We start from the raw sequence: 20,594 nt of genomic DNA, 5'->3' as shown, positions 1-20,594 counted from the left end.
GCTATTTCTATTTTATAGATAGTAAGTGGTAGCTCTGAGCCCTAGTGGGAGAAAGATAGGATACTGTGCTTCTGCACAGATTTATGGTCTTGGAAACCCGGTGGAGCAGTTCTACTCTTTCTTATAGGGTTGCTGTGAGTTGTGAGTGATGCTGTAGCTATGTGTGCTTTAAAGGTGGTAGAGCATGTGATTCAAGCCTTGGTATGACTTCATATATCATATTCTTTCCATTATACCGTTATACCTCTCTATAAAGATAAAACTTGACTATTATCTTTTTTATCTTTTGTTCTCTAAAGAACTAAATGCTTGGTCACCCCGTGTCATGCGATTGGAAAGGTAGTTTTACTGTGCTGATGAGGAGGCTGGAGTCCATTCTGTTGTCTCTATCCTCAGGCACCTTCTAGAAGTGATGCCCAGATAAGCATCTCCAAAAAATGATCCCCTGTGCGATTTGCCCTTTTCTATTCTCCTCTTTTGCTTATTCTTATCGTATCAAAAAGAGATGAATAGTGTCTAAAGGAAAAGGCTGTCAGAATGAATGTCATTCCATCAGGTTATGCAGAAACTTCTCTGGGGAAAAAAAAAGTGTTGTTGATCATTGGGGATGGGTTGACTGATTGAGCTGCTTGGTTGGTATTCCCTTTCTGTCTTGGTAGTTGCACCTGGGGTATGTGAGCATCGGTTGCACACCCTAGCTTGAGCGTTCTCATCGTAGAGCTTCTAATTCATGACACGTGTAAGTTCATTTTAGAATTGGTCTCTTCTTTGGATTTCAGTTTCCTTTCCTAATTTGTTTTCACAATTTTTGCATGTTTTAAGCAATTTCTTCTTTTGGGAAAACATCTTGCATTAGTAGAAGTTCCTTAGTCAGTTACCTAGATAAAGAATTGGTTACATTTTAATTCAAAACCTGAAAATTGGACAGTGACCAAGAGTTTTTCTTTTGACAGTCTTAATTATGTTGAAAAATATGGTTCTTTCTTTCTCATTTGAGTACTCTATATAATTGCTCTTTTCAATAGAGTGCTTTCTTTTGCTATTGAATATTTATTAAAAATGGTTAATTTCTTTATGATAGGCAGTGCTATTTTTCATCCATATATTATTGCTAGGTAGAAAGCGTGGCTGGAAATGCTTTGTATCTCAGTCATAGCACAGAAGGGTATACTGGTTTCTCTCAGGCCTTTGTTGCAGACTTTGAACTTTCTGTTCTGTCTACAAGGAGAACTTCTGCTTTTGAGTCCTAAAAGGAGGGTTTTAAAGAGGCAGTCATTATGGACTCAGTCCCCCATGGCACATTTACAGGTATATGTCCTGAATTAATGACAAGATGTTGCATGATTTGTGTCATTGAAAAAATTCAAACCTGTTGTCATCAAGTTGATTCAGGAGTTCTCAAGGTTGTTGTACCCTTTTGGGAAATTGCCAGGCCTCTCATTCAAGGTTCCTCTGGGTAGATTTGAACCAACCTTTCAATTAGTGGTCAAGTGCTTAATAATTTGCACCACTCAGATTCAAAGCCAGACTCGTTGCCATCAAATTGGTTCAGTGACCCTATAATCCAGAGTAGAAATTGCCCCTGTGGGTTTCTAAGACTATAAATTTTTCTCAGTAGGAGTAGAAAGTCTTATATTTCTCTTGCAGAATGGTTTGTGGGTTTGAACTGATGACCTTGTGTTTAGCAGCCCAACTCTTAACCTGCTACGCCACCAGAGCCGCTTGGACTCCCATAGTGTGGCTTATTAATATGCAATAAAAGCTTCTCAGGGGAACTGTGTGTCAGTTACTTTTTTTCTCACCTCTGGATCTTATTAAGAACAGGGCTCTTCAAGATAAAAAAAACATTAAATTACATGGCTAACGTACAGGTATGCTGAACTTGGAGACTTCTCATTCATATAAATTAGAATGTCAGTGTTAAACACCCCTTGAACTTAAACATTCCTGAAGTGACCTTTTGGTTTGGGGAAGCTCACTCCTCACTTGGGATGTGTATCTTGTCACAGTGTTATTACATTTGTTCATCTGAGGATTGATAGGAGGTGAGGCGTGCCTTCAGAAGACCTCAAAAAATGTGACCACAAGATGTTGCTTACAGGTACAAACCTGTTTGTGAGTTGAGAGCTGGACTGCATGTATCATTTTAGGATATGCTTAAATTTCCAAAATCTTTCATAAAAATAATATTTTACGCTTAACAATCTTCTGTTCAGAGTGGTGGTTCTATGGTCTTCCATGTTGTCATTGCTTTATCAAGAATCACTTGTGGTTTATATATTTAAGATTCATCTATCTGTGTAAAGGGTAGGGAATTTGTTTCTATGTTATAACTGTAGTAGGAAATGAATATCTTCTGAATGGATTCTAGTTGTAATGGAGGCCCCAGAAGTCTCCTAGCCCGAGGGGACCTGGAGCTGAGCTGGTCGCACTCCTCGGCTGCTGTTTTTACTCCACTCTGTACCCAAGAGACAATAGCTTTGTTGTACAGCTCAACTTTGTAATAGCTAGTGTTGTGTACTTAGTAGGGAATTCAGTTTGTACCATGAGAAATTTATAGAATTGAGCAAAAACTCAACAAATTCATTGTCACCAAGTTGATTTTGACTCACAGGGACACTGTAGGACAGAGTGGAACTGCTCCTGTGAGTTTCCCAGACTATATCTCCATGAGAGCAGAATGCCTTCTCTTTCTCAGATGGGGGTAGTAGCCCAACACATCACCTATTCTGCCACCAGGGCTCCTTGTGCAAAATGGGAATTGGAAAAAAAAAAAATCTAGTTTTAATAGATATTTTGGTCTCTTGAAAGCAATATTTCAATGTACTGCTCCATTGCTATAGTCCAAACTTAATCCCTTAATAGTAGCAAATGTTAAATTATTTGGCTATCACTGAATAAATTGCTTTAAATTTTTATTTTTTTAATGTTTTTGTATTGGGATAACTTTAAAACTTGATATTGCCAAAGTATATTTGGAAATAGGTTTGATTGTTTATCTGTTTTTTACTTTTAACAAGTGAATAGTTCAGACCTGAAAATTAAGAATGCATATGTATTCTCTTGGATTTTATTATTCTGGAGCTGATTATTTGAATTTATGTTTCAGAATTTCTATATTATCTGCCTGTTGGGGGTAAATAATATATGAAGTTACTCTTCAGCTGTAATTGCAAAGTTGTAAAATTTAATGGAGTTACCATGAAGCAAGTGTAAAGAAAGAAGTCTGCTATCTAGAACTTTAGCCTTACTTTCTGCTACCTTTGCAGAATAGAAATCATAATAGTAATATCCTTCTACATTTATCAGAGGTACTAGATTAGGTGAAACATGAATCGCAGAGTGCTTTGTAAACTGGAATTTTGTACAGCTGTTATTTTATTGCTAAGTCAGCAGTGCCAAATGATGACATGCTTTTCCTTGGCACACTAGCTGCTGACTGCTCCCTGGTGCTCGGATGCTTTGCCAAGTCATCGTCTCTGGCATTGTCCTGCCCTCCTTTGCAGCTCTGCTTTTTCACATCCCTAATGGAGAGTAGGCTGAAGAGTTTCCTGATTTCCGGGTAAAAAATCCAGAAGGCTTGCAGCTGAAAGCCTGAGAACTATTGTTCTTAGAATGACTACAGTTTTAGTGGGGAATAGTTCTAATAGTTGTAAGCTGTTTCTTTAACTTTTAGAGATGGAAACAAATCCTTGAATGTCGGCTCAGAGAACAATCTTAGATGTATAAGGCAGTGAAATGAATTGAAAGGCCGGCTTCAAGAATCCCTTCTACACGTAATAGCATGTACTTATCTTTCTACTCTGCTTTTAACATTTTAACAGAAGTAGTTCATCGGTGCTTTTTCTAATTTGAAAGCTGCAATACTTGGATTGTGGTTCCCAGGCGTAATAGTTGGAGAGAAAGATGAAGTTTTTTATTCCCTGAAGATTTACAAAGTCATACAGTGAAGTGAAGGGTGAACTCACTGAGATTTGAATTCAGGCAGGTGGGCTTGAACTGCTGACTGTGGTTAGCCACCCAACATGGAACCAGCTACTACCAGGATTCCTTTGTGAGATGTGGAGAAGTAAAAATTCAAAGCCTTCCATTCCTTTTTATTCCTTTTTTTTTTTTTTTTTTTTTGTTTCTCTTCCTAAAAGCAGAATGGTCTGAATAGAGTTGGATTATTTAGGTGCATTCAGTTGTACATATTTTATTTACAAGTAAAATAAGGAGGCTTTTAGGAAAGAATTAGGGCTCTCAGAATTGGACAGATAAAAAATTAAAACCTGAGTGAGTTCACCCTTCACTGTATAACTTTGGGAAATTTTTTATGTGCTTCTATTTGGTTTTAATATGAGAACAGTTACCTATTTCATGAGGTGATTGTTTTAATTAAATGAAGTCATGTAATGATGCAAATTACTAAGTATGGTGCCGAGTCTACACCAAACTAGACCCTCTGCTGTCAAGTCCGTCCTGACTCATAATGACTCCGTAAGGCAGAACAGAACTGCTCCCTCAGGTTTCCGAGACTGCCCATCTCGGTGGCAGCAGACACCCTATCTTTGTCTTACAGGGTGGCTAGGGTTTGCATCACCCTCTTGAGGTCAACAGTTGAACGCTTGATGCACTGAGTCACCAGGGTTCTTTGCTGGGTCCATAGCATGATTGAACTAATGGCAGTTTAAAGCATATTTTATAATTGTAACAATGACAGATAATGAACCAAATGAGCATTTAAAAATAATATAGTTTGTGTTGTATCTTTTGGTAATTTTCTTGGTTTAATTATTTCCAGTTCTCATTTTTAAAATTTCTTCTTCTTTTATTTTTTAGGAGATAAAGATGGCAGTAAGGTGACCACAGTGGTGGCAACTCCTGGGCAGGGTCCAGATAGGCCGCAAGAAGTCAGCTACACAGACACTAAGGTGATTGGAAATGGGTCGTTTGGTGTGGTATATCAAGCCAAACTTTGTGATTCAGGAGAACTGGTTGCCATCAAGAAAGTATTACAGGACAAGAGATTTAAGGTAAGACCTCTGTAATATCATGTGTTTGTTTCTGTTGTAATACAGGTAAATGAGTATTTTTTTAATTTGTTTCATTTTTTTCTTTCCATTTCACCTGCTCTGATTTTTTGTTTAGCTCAGCTGCTATCGTGATTTTATCAAAATAGTGTATTTTATAGATGGAAAAGTTACTAAAGGTTGTAATATTATTTTGTGACCACTTCTTTTGAGGTAGATCTATGTGTGTATAATTCCATGAAAGGTAGATTAAGAGCTCATAATTTATGCTTTAAAAAAGACAGCTCTCCCTTCCTTATGCCCCAGTGGTGTCGGAGACCAGGGAAACACTGTCATAAGGTGTGAATGTTTGATGTAGTTGACTATACTTCCTTTCTTGAGAAATATTCTCTTAATTTGTGATGTAACACATACCTTTTCTCCATACATAATTGTGATCTTTCTTTGCTATCTCATTCTGTGTCTTCCCCTCCCCGTTTCATTCAGCAGTACACAAAGTTCAGGTCTTGTTATTTATTTTTGTTTCTTACATCATCCTCTTGAGAGGCACTGTGCATGGAATCTAGATGCCATTTCTGTTGTGGTATGAGTGGAGGGAGCCAGGAGACCTATGCTCTGTCTGGTTTTCCTATTAACAAGCTATGTTGTCTTGGGTATGATATCTATACTTAAAAAATGTTTGTTTTCTTATTGCCACGATCTTGACAGTTCCATCCTCTCATCCATCCAATATTTTATTTGAGAGTCTTCCATTTGCCAGAGACTCTGCTAAGCAGTAAAGGCTATGCAATTTAATAAAAAGTGATCACTGCCCTGAAATAGCACACCTCTGGCATTATAAGGTTATTATTTAAACGTTGTCACGTTTTTCCAGTTCTCACCTCTGTTTCAAGCACTAGTCTCATGTTGCCTAGTGCCCACTGAATGTTTTACTGTTTCCTCAAATTCACAAGGCTTCACATATTTCTGTTCCTTTGTAGATCTTTGGATTTGCCTCTTCTTTCTAATGGTTTATCATTCACCTTGGCATTTAAATTGTTTCTCTTTTATCTCTTATATTCAGTCATTGTCAAAATTTTAAAAAATTCCTTTTTCATCACCTGTTGACATCACTTTTCCACTCTATCATTATAACTCTAGTAAGCAGCCCTTTAGCCCTTTGTCATTCTTTGTCTTAAATCACCAGTAAGCCTCTACTTCTGACCTTCTCTCTTCCAATTCCTTTTGAATACCAACATTAGAATAATCTCACCAAGTTCTGCTTGGTTATGTTGCTCATCCTTTGCACACAAATCTTCCGTGGTTCTCATGGTGTAGAAAATAGCATCTGTTTTGTCGGGTTAGACGTTTAGAAGCTTCCATAAAAAACACCCTTCAAACGCTAAGACAGAGTGAAACTCACCCTCTGAGTTTTTGAGACTAATTTCTTACTGGAGTAGAAAGCACTGTCTTTCTCCCTTGGAGTAGCTTATGGTTTCAAACTTTGCAGGGTTTTTTGCAGGCTTTGAAGTTAGCAGCTGTATCACCAAATTCTCAGCTTTCCAAACTTTGACATATAATGGGTTTTGTGGTTTCTCTGGGAGCTCTGGTGGTACAGTGGTTAAGTGCTTGGCTGCAAAAGAGTCCGTAGTTCAAACTCACCAGCCACTGCGGGGAGAAAGCACATGGCAGCCTGCTTCCGTCACCATTACCACTGTGGGGACTGTGAGTTCTCCTCTGTCCTGTAGGGTCACTGTCAGAGTCACGTAGACGGCCGTGGGTTAGGGTCTCTGTTTATGTTTCCTCTCCTCTATCACATCTATGTGCCTGCTACCTAAATCCCATGATGTTTAAAGACCCAGATCAAATTTTTCCTCTCTGAAATTACCTTCACAATTCCCAGCCAGAGGAAACAAAAGAAAACCAAACCAAACCAAAACAAGATCTTGCTTCTTTTCCTGGTTAAATAGGGTTGCCTTAACAGAAATACCACAGGGTAGCTTTAAAGAACAGGAGTTTTAATTTTTCAAAGTTTATGAAGATAAAGCTCTCATTTCAGGGCACACTTCTAAGGGGGGGGGGGGTAGATCACCTTCTACAGCTTCTCATAACTACCAGCAAGTTTTGGTAGTCCCACGGGCCGTTTCTCTCCCTCAGAAGTTAGTAGGTTTAGGAGGAACTTTACTCTGACAGCCTTGATGGCGTAGTGGGCTGTGCTTTCAGCTGGGAGAAGGATGAGACTTTCTACTTGAGTAACGAATAGTCTCAGAAAACACAAGGGGACAGTTTCCCCCTGTCCTATAGGGTCACTGGGACTCCATGCTGTGAGTCTGCTTTGACATGCCTTTATTAACAAAAGAAAGCTACGGGGTCCACCCAGAGCAGCAAACAAGGGCAGCTTATATATTTCATAGCAACCAAATCCCTTGCTTGGCTTAGTCAGAAATTGCAGTGGCCTGTTCAAAACTGGCACCTGAGCACATCTCTGACTGTGTGCGTCTCCACACACCTGGCAATAATCTGGTCTCACATAGGTGAGCTCACCGTGCTGCTTCTGATTGCTTATTCCAGGCCTTCAACCTGTACTTTTTCCTGTCCTGGTTATCGTTCTAAGCATCCACATGTGTGCTTTAATTCTGTTAGTGAAAAAGATCTTATTTTAACTTGATCATTATTTGACTATATATCTGTTGCCTTTTGTGTATTTCACATTTACATCATAGATTCTGTTTACCTCTATTAGGGAGTATCTTTTCGTTACTCATTTGTTGGAATTTTTTCTATGCTAATGATTGCCCAAGGGGCTTCAAAAAGCTTAGAAAAATTCCATTATTTTTTACTTTTTTTTTTTAATTCATGTTTTTGAAGCCCCTTGTATTAGTTGTCTGTTGCTATGTAATAGATTTTTCCCCCCGAGAAATTTGATAGCATAAAAAACAACAAGCATTTATTTCATGACTGCTTCTCTGGTTAAGAATGCAGGTGCCGTATAGCTAGGAAACCGTGGGACCTTAGCTGAAGGCTTGGCTAGAGGTGGTGAATCTCTGCTTCCTTGTGCTCTTAAATGGTTGTTGTCAAGCATTGGTTCTTTGCCACATGGACTTTTCCTGACTTGGCAGCAGACTTTCCTCCAGGGCAAGTGTTTCAAGAGAGAAAGAGTAAGCAGGCCAAAGACATAGAAGACAGAAACTACAGTCTTTTTATAACCCAGGCTCAGAGGGCCCAGGGAACTATACAAAAGGTGTGAGATACCAGAAGATGGAATCATCCTAGAAGTTACCTCTAGAAAAGGCATTAGACATTCTATTATTGTCTTGAAGTGAGGAAAAACAAACTTTTTGTTTGTCCATTGACTTTGTAGAGGATGAGGAAAGTTACTTTTAGGATTTTCAAAAGCACCATTTATGTATACAAGAGACCCTATACAACAGATTAGATCGATGCCTTATGGTTTCTGAGTGAATTTTTAAGGAAGCAGACAACTTTATCTTTCTCCCAAGGACCAGCTAATGAGTGGTTACCAGCCCAACACTTAACCTACTGCCTTAGTAGGGCTTCTTACGAAGGGGATATGGCCCATATATGTTAATGAGGAAATTATTTGATTCCTTTTTTTATTTTGCATTTTCCTTTTAATTAAAAATATTTTCCCTTCAGTATAGTAGGATTATTAATTGAAATAGTTGTGTTTTTTTATTTGTTTATACCACCAGGGCTTCCTGGTGTATTTTGAACTACCTGGCATGGGCACTTTGGAAATTCCTGTATTCTTGTAGGGCCAAAGTCCAGTTAGGTACCTAATGAAAGAGACCTTTGATATTAGAACAAGGAGAAGATTAAGCAATCCTAAAATCGAGTTTTTTCAGTGTGTGTGGGGGGAGCAAGATGCCTTTTTAATTAGTGATCTTGGCTTTGTTAACTATTAATTTTCTTTGAACTAAGCTATAGGGTTCAGATCTTTTGCTTGGTTTCATTGTTCTGTGGTTGTGATGTGGAGGAGGGGGTGTGAGGTGTCAATATTGTTCTATTGTGAATGGCGACTGCAGTTCTTCTTTTAATACATACCATTTTGGAGACTAGAGAGAGGGGATGTTTGTTTTTGATCCATAAGATTATTTTGGTATTCTAGAGACGACATAGGAGAAAACCTTGGTTTACTGCTTGGTAGTTTTGTGATGTTTGTGATTTGTAAGCTTTACTATATCTGTTGATTATTTATGAGCCTCAGTTTCATCATCTATAAAATGGGGTGCCATGACTATAGCAATGCCCCAGCCCAAGGTTTGGCATCTAAAACAACCTGTAACTTTTCATTTCTTTTTTCAATGTTCTGTGGATACAATAGAATGGTTTAATTATGACAGCATGTTTGGGGGAGCTGAACTACTGAAATTTACTGTTTACTTTGTTTTATTTCCTCTTAGACTTGATAAAATTTCAAGGACCAAATTGTTTGTATTTGTGGCTATTTTAAGTCATTTGTGGAAAACTGACAGACAACCTGAGAGAAACAGTAATTTTTATCTTTGACTCGGCTCATTGTTCTTTGAGTCACAGAAGCTTATTATCAAGTGGAAGCTATAAACCAGATTTAAACCAGGTGGAGGAGGGAGGGAAGGAAGGACAAGAACAACTTGGGGAGGAAAGTCTTAGATTGCAGGACAGCTCTAGGAAGGTTTCTAGGAAAGCAGCAGGAAGGGAGTCTGAGCCAAGGTCAGCGGAGTACATACAGGGCCTCCTGGGAAAATGCCTTTCTTAAGTATACTTGCCACACTCAGTCATTGTCTGGGAACAGCCCATGGGAGTCTGGTATCAGTGGTCACTGGTGCTCCCTGCAGTGGAAGATAAGAGAAGTCCCATTTTCATAGTTGCCATATTCGGTTTCTCAAGGACATAGACTCTTTTATGTTACTTTTAAGAAACTGGTATGATGGGTAAGTGTGCTGCTGCTAAGCAAATAGGCTGCTAAGGACAATTTACTTTCATAGGAATTTTAGGATCACACCCATTATTTTCTTCAAAAAAGACAACCAGAATTTTGACAGAGATTGTGCTGAAATTATACAGCAATTTGGGGAATCTTGCCATCTAAACACTATGTCTTCTAAGCCATGAACATGAAATGTTTTCCCATTTATCTTGGACTTCATTTCTTTTAATGATGATTTGTAGTTTTCAGTGTATAACTCTTATACTCCTGTTGAAAGTATTCCTGTATATTTTATTCTTTTGTATGCTAATGGAATGTTTTCTTAATGTCATTTTAAGATTGTTTATGGCTAGAGGGTCCCTATCAGTTGGCATCGACTTGATGGCAGTGAGTGTGTGTGTGTGTGTTTTTGTGTGTGTGCATACACGCGCACACTTGCGTGCTTTTTGGAGTGCTTATTTCTGATACCTCTTAAGTATATAATGTTAGACTCTATTCTTAGGTTATTTTTGTTATTGTTTTTACAATGTTAGGATACATTAAGTGTTAGAACTGGTCATCCCAAATTAAAAAAATCTCAGATAGGGAATGCTGATAGAATGTATCTATTCCTGAACTTTGAACAATAATCTCATTAATTATTTGAAAAAGACTTTGTTGTTGATTTCTAGCTAGTCTCTCCTGGGTTCATTAACATGACTTTGGTGATTATAATATCTGAAGGCACTTGTCTGTCTCTCTTTGTTGTCACTACTAGGTTGTCGTTATTTTTGTTTTGAATAGATCCCCTGACCACTGAATAGTGGTCTCTGTGATAGCAGGAGGATTTTTTCTTTTTCCCTTTTTTTTTAAACTGCTGGTAGTTATAAAGGACATCCTCCTTTCCTAGGTTTTCTCTTTAAGAAAAACAACGGCTTTTTTTTTCTTTTCATTTTTGTCTGTTTATTCAGAAAGCAAATGATCCCCAAGAGAAATTGAATACTGCCTGTTTGATAAGAACCAACTTCATTGTGTATTCTCATGAAAAAGACTTTTAATCTCTTCAGGCTATTCTCTCTGTCTCTTTCCAAATCTGTTAATCATTTTTGGCACCTTTACCGGCATTTATAATTTTTTGTTGTAAGATATTACTAGAATATTTGTCTTATTTTGAATCCTTCATACTTTCAGTACTGCATGATTGTTTAATTATCTCTGCATTCTGGAAGCATGCAGTAATAAATGAAGACTGCATAGAGCTGAGTTACATTTCATTGCAGAGATTAAGAGGCAGGACTTAGGAATCAGACACATCTAGTTCAAATCTTACCTTTGCTATTTGCTAGCAGATGCTTGACACACATAACCTGCCCCCTTTATGCTTGTGCTTGCTCTAAAATAGTGTGTACTTGCTAGATATGTAGAAAGGATGAAAGAAGTTATGACTTTAAAGCTCTTAGAGCAGAGTGCTAGGTTCATGGTACGTTCTCAATAATTGTGTCCTCGTTATTGCTAATAATAATGTGCTCTTGTAATATTGGCTTTCAAAGATACAGGGTTAAAGGAATGCTTGTAGCATCCAACATATGCTGAGATTTAGGTAGGTCCTCTGAAAACTTAAGGTGGCTCTTAGTATATAAAAGGGAGCTTCAAAAGTTCATGGAAAAATGCTATTCTCTTTTAATCCCATTTTTCCATGAGCTTTTGGAAGGTTTCTTGTATCTTTTACTTGATGGGAAATAAAAGTTCTTTGAACTCTTTAGTCCCTGCTGGTGGCCTTTCCCTTGCTTCCTTTCCCTTGCCCTTTCTGTGCTGGGCAAGTTGTCTGAATGAATGACTGGGAAAAACATTATGCATGAGTCCTGTTTCTGTGAAATAGAGGTTTCTTTGTAGGAATATTTACGCTAACTTGGCCAGGTCAGTATGTTTTTTGCAACTATAACAGTTTAGACTTCTTATTTACACACTAATTTTAGTACTTTAAAGTGTTATCCTTAATTAGTAGAACATTTATTGATAAAAGAAAGTCCACTAAGTATATAATATATGTCTATAATTGTATGTACTATATTACAAAGGAGACATTGAATATGAGGAACTTTTTCCCCTTGGTTTCCAGATCAGGGCTTGGTAAACTGGGGCCCTGATGCCAAATTCGTAAATAAATTTTTATTGGAACACCGACACGCCAACTATTTTACTAATGAGATATTCCTGCGTTCCCACTATGACTACCGAGTTGAGTAGTGTAACAGATGATGTGGCCTGCAAGCCTTAAATCGTTCCTTTCTGGACTTTTACGAACCCCAGTTCTAGGGTATTCTTTTTATGGCTGCTTTCTTAAATCTTTGCTCATCGCCAGTCTTTTGTATCGATTCTGTTTCCTTTGTTTAAATTTTGCTATTTTCCAGGGTCCCTCCTTGAATACCTCACTTTTTCTTGGTGCTTATATTACTACACCACTTTCTAGATTCTATTTACTGATCAATCTCTTTTAGAAACTCTGACTTTTTAAAAAATTTAATCATTTTACTTGGGCCTCGTACAACTCTTATCATAATCCATCCATACATCCATTGTGACAAGCACATTTGTACATTTGTTGCCATCCTCGTTCTCAAAACATTTGCTTTCTACTTGAGCTCTTGGTATCAGTTCCTCATTTTTCCCCTCCCTCCCTGATCCCCCCTCCCTCATGAACCCTTGATAATTTATAATTGTTTTGTCATCTCTTACACTGTCCAATGTCTCCCTTCACCTACTTTTCTGTGTCCATCCCCCAGGGAGGAGGTTATATGTAGATCCTTGTGATTGGTTCCCCCTTTCCACCCCACCCTCCCTGTGTCGCCACTCTCAGCACTGGTCCTGAAGGGATCATCTGTCCTGGATTCCCTGTGTTTCTTGTTCCTATCTGTACCAGTGTACATCCTCTTCGCTATCCTAGTGCTTAACAAACCCAGGGACAAGGGAACAAGAAGTGATCCAAATCAGTGGTGAGGAGGGTGTAGGAAGCCTAGTAGGGTGTGATCAAGGGTAATGTAACCGAGAGAGGAATTACTGAAACCCAAATGAAGGCTGAGCATGATAGCAGGACAAGAGGAAAGTAAAAGGAAATAGAGGAAAGAACTAGGCGGCAAAGGGCATTTATAGTGCTCTGACTTTTTTTTTAAACTGGCAATTTTATTTACTCATATGGCTTCAAGAACCACCCACATCTAACACTCAAGGATCATATGAACATATCGGATTGCTTTCTGGACCTATCCACTTAAGTGTTCCTTAGTCATTTCAGATTAACATGTCCCAAACTGAACTCAATTTCCCTGCATCCACCGAAACAAGTTTATAGGACAGTGAACTCTACATGTTAACACACATGGAAGTCAGAAGCCTCATAGTTAACTTTACTCTTTCCATTTACCAGTTCAAGAAATAGTCAAACAAAAGCAGACTCCCTGCCACTGAGTAAATTCTGATCAATAGTGACCCTCCAGGGCAGGGAAGAACTGCTCTTGTGGGTTTCTCAGACTGTGACTCCTTTCAAGAGTAGAAAGCCTCATCTTTATCCTAAGGAGCGACTGATGATTTTGAACTGCTGACCTGGTGTTTAGCAGCCCGACTCAAAACCACTCTGCCACCAGGGCTCCTAAATCCATAGCAGTGACTGCTGGTTTTGCTTCTGAGAGCCAGTTTTCCCTCCCTTTTTCACTGTTTTTGCTTCAGTGAATGTGCCTTTCAGATAGTCTTATTCTTGTGTAGTATTCTGTCCTGTATAGTCTTTTGCTTTTTAAAACAAGAATGATTATCTAGTGTACAATATAATCTAGTCGTTTCCATTTTGGAAAATTTTCCTTTATGACCTTTTGGTACTACATTATTTATCGACTTCCTTTACTAACTTTATTTCAGAGCCAGTGATCATCTCAAAACAAATCTCTTGCTTAGCGTGGCCCCCTCTCTCTTTTTAAACATGGCTCTTTTAAGGCCTATAATACTCAAATTCTTCAGCACTGTTGTCAAGACTTTCCATCTGATCCGTTTCCAGAATTGTTCAAAGTAATCAAGTTTTTCTTGGTTCTTGTCCCCACTTACCTATGGTATGTTCTGAATGAACTAGAATTATCATATTGTATTTGGTTTGCTTACCCATTAGAATGTGAAACCTTTAAGGACTCTGACTTTTTGTATACTCAGAGCCTGGGCTCTGGTGCATAGTTGGCTTCAGAATATTTGTTGAAACACATGGAGTTATTTTGATGTGATATCCTAGCCAACTGTTGGTTACTTTGGGACATCTGAAATTACTGTGGAATCTACAAAGATTTAGAGACGGATTAAATGTTTCAAGCCTGGTGTGATTAAGGCAGTCCGTGTGCAGCATCAGAATAAACTTCAGTAAAGAAGAAAAGATTATAGACAGATATGTAGCCCAACTTACAGCCAAGTATTAAACTTACTGGTTGTTGCTTCTCTTTATATTTCATTTTTCTTTTATTGCCCTTTACGTAAGGGTAAATGATGTACCCCTCTGAGGATTCCTTGCTCCATGCTTTTAGCTTCCAGAATTGTTTGTTTTTAAGTGTAAGGTATCAGGTGATATAAAAATATATAGTTTAAAAGTAAATATGTGTTAATGGTTATTAGTTTAAACCAAAGATAATTTCCCCATAAGATGTGTCTGTCTGGTTTTCTCATACTTGTATAATATTTCTTCCATCCTGTGTAGTCTTTTTAAGATGAGAATGATTAGTAAGAATCTAGTATACATGTAGTGCTTTTTCTTTTATGGGGGAAAAATGTCTTTATAAGACAGCTGGCTTGCCACAACGAACTTCAAATTTTAACTATTATAGTAAGAAATAGATTTCAAATTGTAACCCTTTGCACAGAAAAAAATAACAAAGTTCATGGGGAACGTCTTTACTTTTACTATGTATAGAAGCAGTGCTAGAGAAGAATATTGAAAGTACCATGGACTGCTTAAAGGGTATATTTTGGAAGAACTACTGCAAGTAGCCAGAGCTCTCCTTTACAGGAAAGGATGGTGAAACTTCACCTCACATACTTTGGACATGCTGTCAGGAACGACCAGCCCCTGGAGGATATCATGCTTAAAGCAGAGGGGCAGCGAACAGAGAGAAAGGCCCTCAAGAAAGATGCCTTGCTTGTTGCATTAGCACAGTGTCTGCAGCAATGGGCTCCAGCATGGGAACACTTGTGAGGGTGGCGCAGGACCAGCCAGTGTCTCGTTCTGGTGTGCTCTGGGTCAGAGCTGAGTTGATGGCACCTAACAACACATAATCTTTCCTACCCTTTTCTGTTCTCTTGGTATGCTGCTAGTGCTGCTATAATAAACACCACAGATGAATGGTTTTCAGAAATGGAAACTTACTTTCTTATAGTTTTTCTAGCCAAAATTCCAGGTGTGGGCTCTAGGTAACTGTGTTCCCTTTTTGCCAGCTGTGGTGGAGGGTCCTTGTCCTGCTTCCGGGCAGTCTTCATGTTACTTGTCATCTCTCTTTCCCCATCTGCTTCTCTTGCTTGCTTGATTTCGATAGCAAGACATGAGATTCTCATGAACATTAATGACACTACTATTTCACTAACATAGCATAGGAAACCTATTCCCAAGTGTGATTATAACTATAGATTTAGAGTTCGGATTTAAGGTATACTTTGGGGGGGCACTATTTAATCCATAACACCTATCCTATTCTACCTCATTCTCACCTCAATGATGATTGGGTGGAACTCACAGTGCTATAAAACAAATTGTAAGGCAGACGCAATTACAGAAGCAAGGAATTTACTTCATGAAAAACAAAATTAATCTGCTTTAAGAAATCTGTGGATGTCGTTGAAAGATAGAAAAATCAGATTTTCCTCTGAAGATAGTGACTGATTGGGCAAATATTATGTTGATATGGATATCTATATGCCCCAAATCCATCCAGTTGATTTTGCTCATAGCAATCATATAGGATTTCTGAGCCTTTAAGTTTTATGGGAGCAGAAAAACAACATTTTTCTCCTGTGGATTAGCTGGTAGGCTTGAGTTACGAACCTTGCAGTTAGCAGCCCATTGTGTAATCCACAGCTCCATCAGAACTTCTTGGATATAGTGACTGATATAAAATATGATTTCTTTGGAGGTACTATGAAAAACATTCTTTTATATAAAACCATTGTAGTTGTAAAATTACAGCACAATTGAGGAAATAATATAATAATTTTTAAATCATTTGTTAAGTGCTTCAGGAATTTACAGCCAGGAAAAGATTAGTGTGAGTGGGAGCAGCTGGGGTTGGCTTCATGAAAGAGGTAGGAGATGAGTCGGAACTTAAAAGATGGGTAGAATGTGTGTGGGTGGCAAGGGGGAGGGTCAAGGCATTTCAGCGATGGCAAGAGTGATCTTCGTATTGTAGATGAAACTATCTTCAAGAGCAAGCAGTGAGCTTCTGGCTATCATGTGGGATTCACATTGGCCACTGGCTGAACAATAAAATGAAGGTGCTAGAAGGGATAAGCTTATGAAGCGATTTAGACTTTTGCTCCTATAAGGATTTGGGTTGTATCTGTCTATCTCAGCCCCTCTCTGTCTTTATATCTCTCAGCTTGGAGTGAAAATATAGTTGATGTTTTGAGAGTTTAAGCACTGCTTGCTAATAGCCCAGAGAATCAAGGGACTAATAGAGATTAATATGACATCAGTTAGACCTGTCTAAACATTCTGGGCTCTGGTGGTGTAGTGCGTTGTACTTTGGGCTGCTCACTGCAAGAATAGTGGTTCAAAACCACCAGGGCTTCCTTAAGGATTTACAGCCTCAGAAATCAAAAGAAGCAGTTCTGTGGTGTGTCTGTATAAGGTCAGTGTGAGTTGGAATCACATGGCATTGGATAGTGGTGGGGTGAGCACTAAGCCTGGGTTAGAAATCCCAGGTGGCTAGCAGGAATAGACAAATGGTTTTATTACATTTAAATTACCTTTACAGAAATAATCTCATTGTGTTTTATTCAAGAGGACTCTTATAAAATTGTTTCTCTATACTGTAGGACAGTGGTTCTCAGCCTTCCTAATGCCGTGACAGTCCCTCATGTTGTGGTGACCCCCCCCCAACCATAAAATTATTTTTGTTGCTGCTTCATAACCGTAATTTTGCTACTGTTATGAATTGGGTGACCCCTGTGAAAGGGTGGTTTGACACCCCCCCCAAAGGGGTCACGACCTACAGGTTGAGAACCACTGCTCTAGGATTTAAAAAGTGTTAAAGATGCACTCTTTCTAATCGATTGTTAAATATGTTGCACTCAGCTGATTGAACCCAGTCCCTTGCCTTATATACACAGTTACCCATTTGATGTTTCTATGCAGAAACAAACTACAAAGTTACTACATTTCACATCAAAATCACAGCCCGAGACCAGAAAGGAGCCCCAAGAACTTCCAAACTCTCATTTTATAATATAGGAGTATAAAGCTATATGTTTCCTTTTACTCTGCAGATTGTATGCTTTTGCCAGGTTCTGTTTTTAGTTTTATTCAGATCAGAATGTTTTTTTTTCATTTTCTTTTGAAGATGGCTTATTTAGAAGTTTGTTAGGTAATTTCCAAACATTTGGGATGTTCAAAAATTTTCATTTAATTTTGTGATGGTCAGAGAAAAGGAACCCTGGTGATGCAGTAGTTAACGTGTATGAACTACTAACCACAAATGCGATGACTTGAGCCCACCAGCTGTTGTATGGGAGAAGATGTGACAACTGCTTCCATAGAGGTTTACAGCCAGGGAAACTTTATGAGGCCTTTCTCCTCTGTCCCATAATGTCACTATGAGTTAGAACTGACTCAGTAGTAGTTCTGTGTGCTGCCTCTTGATCCATGTACAAGTTCTGAGTGAGCACAGTGAAGTGGTCTGGAATTCCCATTCTTCTCAAGGTTTATCTACAGTTGATTATTGCCCTGTGCCTTTGCATAGTTACTGAAACACAAGTAAACATTTTTCTGGTATTCTCTGCACTGAGCCAAGATCCATCTGACATGAGCAAAGATAGCCCTTCTTCCATGTCCTCTTCTGAATCCAGCCTGAACTTCTGGGAGCTCCCTGTCAATGTACTGCCGAAACTGTTGTTGGGTGCTCTTAAGCAAAATGTTACTTTTGTGCAGTATCAGTGGTATCATTCTATAGTTTGAGCATTCTGTTGGCTCTCCTTTCTTTGGACCGGGAACACATATGGATCTCTTCCAGTTGGCCAGGTTGCTATCTTCCAAATTGTCCGGCACAGACCATTGAGTGCTTCCATTGCTTCTTCACCTTTTTGAAACATTTCAATGAGTATTCCATCAATTCTTAGAACCTTGTTTTCGGGTAATGCGTTCAGTGCAGTTTGAACTCCATCCTTTAGGACCATTAGTTCTTGCTCATATGCTACCTCTTGAAATGATGGACTGTCAACTCGTTCTTTGGGGTACATTGACTGTAGTCTTTCTGTCTGTGTATTTAAGTGCATCTCAGTCATGAAACTTTGTGTGCCTGTTTTTTTTAGTGCTGTCTCTAAAAATTGTTCAATGAAATTTATATTTAAGTCATTTTGAATGAATATCTAAGCATCTTTCCTAAAGGAATAGAATATTAACACAGTTAAGGGAAGATGACTATTTAGGTCTATGTACCTGCACTCATTTTTTTCTAATCAAAAATAATTTACATAATTTTACACAACTCTGTTACCTGGGAAATTAATAGTTTCTGTTACCTTCATTAATGAGTCTGGAAAACCAATCACTCATTTTAACTCGATTGGCTATGTAAAAATTAAAAAGTAAATCCATCCTAATTTCTGTATAGCATGAGAAAATGTGAGTCTAGGCTTGCTAATGGCTTTCCTTCAAAATTAACTAACAGGAAGGTAATTGGCAAAATGTAGAACTAATAGTAACAGCTTCAATTTGGAATGGAAATGAGCACAGTTTTGAAATTGGTAAAGTTTTCTCTTCTTTTGTCTTGCTCTCTGCAATGTTTAAAACCTAAGAGTCTGGCATCAGTTAGTATCCTTATTAAAACAATTATACTGTGCTGTTCTTTGTTTTGGTGCTTCAGTTAGGCATTTTATAACGAGTAATGAGTGAGAAAGAGTGGTGATGTGTAAATATCACTGTATACATATAGATAGAGACTATTGGAAAATTTTAGAGGAGCAACATTTGCTTATTTCTGCTTCCACCTTCTAAGAACCTTACTCCACGACCGGGCTCCTTGGCCCCCATGTGACACCTATCCTCCGCTTTGCCCATTTTCCTGACAGACATCCCATTTCCCTTGCAGTTTCCCAAGGCCATGCTTCATGTTTCCTACCTCTTCTATATTGTTATTTAAGTAATATTTTCTGGCCATTTAGCTGATATTTTGTTAATCTTTCTGTGTACATACCTTTTATTAAATGGATTTCTGAATCAGTTTTATTGTTGGAATCTATTAATATGTACTCCAAATATACTATCGTTGTTTATGCTGTTAGGAAGTCATCATGCTATCTGCTGCTTTCTTTTCATGTGAAAATTAATATAAGTTTGAAATGCCATGAAAGAAAGTTGTCTGTATGATTTACAAATATAGCAGGATCATGCAATTTCTAGTGTGCCATATTTAATGCTTTATAAAACTTAGCAACTGAGCCCCCTTAGTAGGGCCAACTCAACTCTTTCAATGTATCTTAGAAAGAAAATAGCACTTCTAAGATGTGTTTTATACATCTGGTAGCATAGTGGTTGCCTTTCGGCTGTTCATTGGGCTGCTAAATCACAAGGTCAGTTGTTCAAAACCACCAACTGCCCCAAGGGAGAAAGATGAGATTTTATACTCCCATAAAAAGTTGCAGTCTTGGATCCCGCCTGGGGCAGTTCTACCCTGCCTGATAGGATCATTATGAGTCAGAATCGAGTTGATGGGAATGAGTTTGATTTTTTTAATTTGAAGAGGTGTTTTTCTTATCCCTAAGTTTTAACCATGAGAAGTTTGATGCATATAATTTCCAAATTTTATACTGATAGTTCATTTCAAATAGTTCTTAGATACCGGCAGTGCTTCTCAATTGATCTGTGGCGAAGTGCCAGCTTAACACTTTGCCAGTTTACCAAAGATGATTATTCTTTAAAATATATACTACATATGAATTACTAGAAAAGTGAATTTTAAAAAATACAATATGCTAGCTGCAGTGTTAAAATCAGGTTAAAATACTCTGCTAATTTTTAAAAATTACTCTATAAAGTTTCTAAACACTCAATTTTTAAATCAATCTTGTGGGGGAGTAACATAGTTCGTGGACGAATAGCAAATAATTTGGTCTGAAGACCAGTGCTAATGATAGAATAGCAACCACCTATTATTTATTATGGTAATGCTTTCTCAGAAGCATCTCAGTCAAGATAAATTTTTTGTGTTTCTTTTTCAGAACCGGGAGCTCCAGATCATGAGAAAGCTAGACCACTGTAACATAGTCCGATTGCGTTATTTCTTCTACTCAAGCGGTGAGAAGGTAGGTCTCACAGGATGTTGTATGGATTATTGAACTAGATTCGTTATTCTTCCAGGAAATGATTTTTCCCTCTCATTGAGATAGTTTTGCTAATTGAATGGAAGAATTTCAAATTGAATGTAAGAATTTCAAATCATAGACATCAAGCATTCTGAGCC

General features: G+C 38.1%; 1 protein-coding gene across 3 annotated transcripts in view; it reads left to right on the top strand.

Moving 5' to 3' along the window:
- The window catches only part of GSK3B (glycogen synthase kinase 3 beta), a 202,156-nt gene that overhangs the window by 69,804 nt on the left and 111,758 nt on the right, over positions 1–20,594 (top strand). For all 3 annotated transcript variants that reach the window (XM_045294219.1, XM_004709801.2, XM_004709800.2), the window contains exons 2-3: positions 4,822–5,015; positions 20,353–20,436. In XM_045294219.1, coding sequence (XP_045150154.1) covers positions 4,822–5,015; positions 20,353–20,436 — 278 coding nt within the window. The remainder of the gene's footprint in view (positions 1–4,821; positions 5,016–20,352; positions 20,437–20,594) is intronic.

The sequence above is a fragment of the Echinops telfairi genome, unplaced genomic scaffold, assembly GCF_000313985.2.
Source record: "Echinops telfairi isolate 266 unplaced genomic scaffold, ASM31398v2 ScPeMD7_3509;HRSCAF=4178, whole genome shotgun sequence".
NCBI lineage: Eukaryota > Metazoa > Chordata > Mammalia > Afrosoricida > Tenrecidae > Echinops > Echinops telfairi.
The sequence above is the reverse complement of the archived record's forward strand: the minus strand, read 5'-3'. Positions and strand labels throughout refer to the sequence as shown.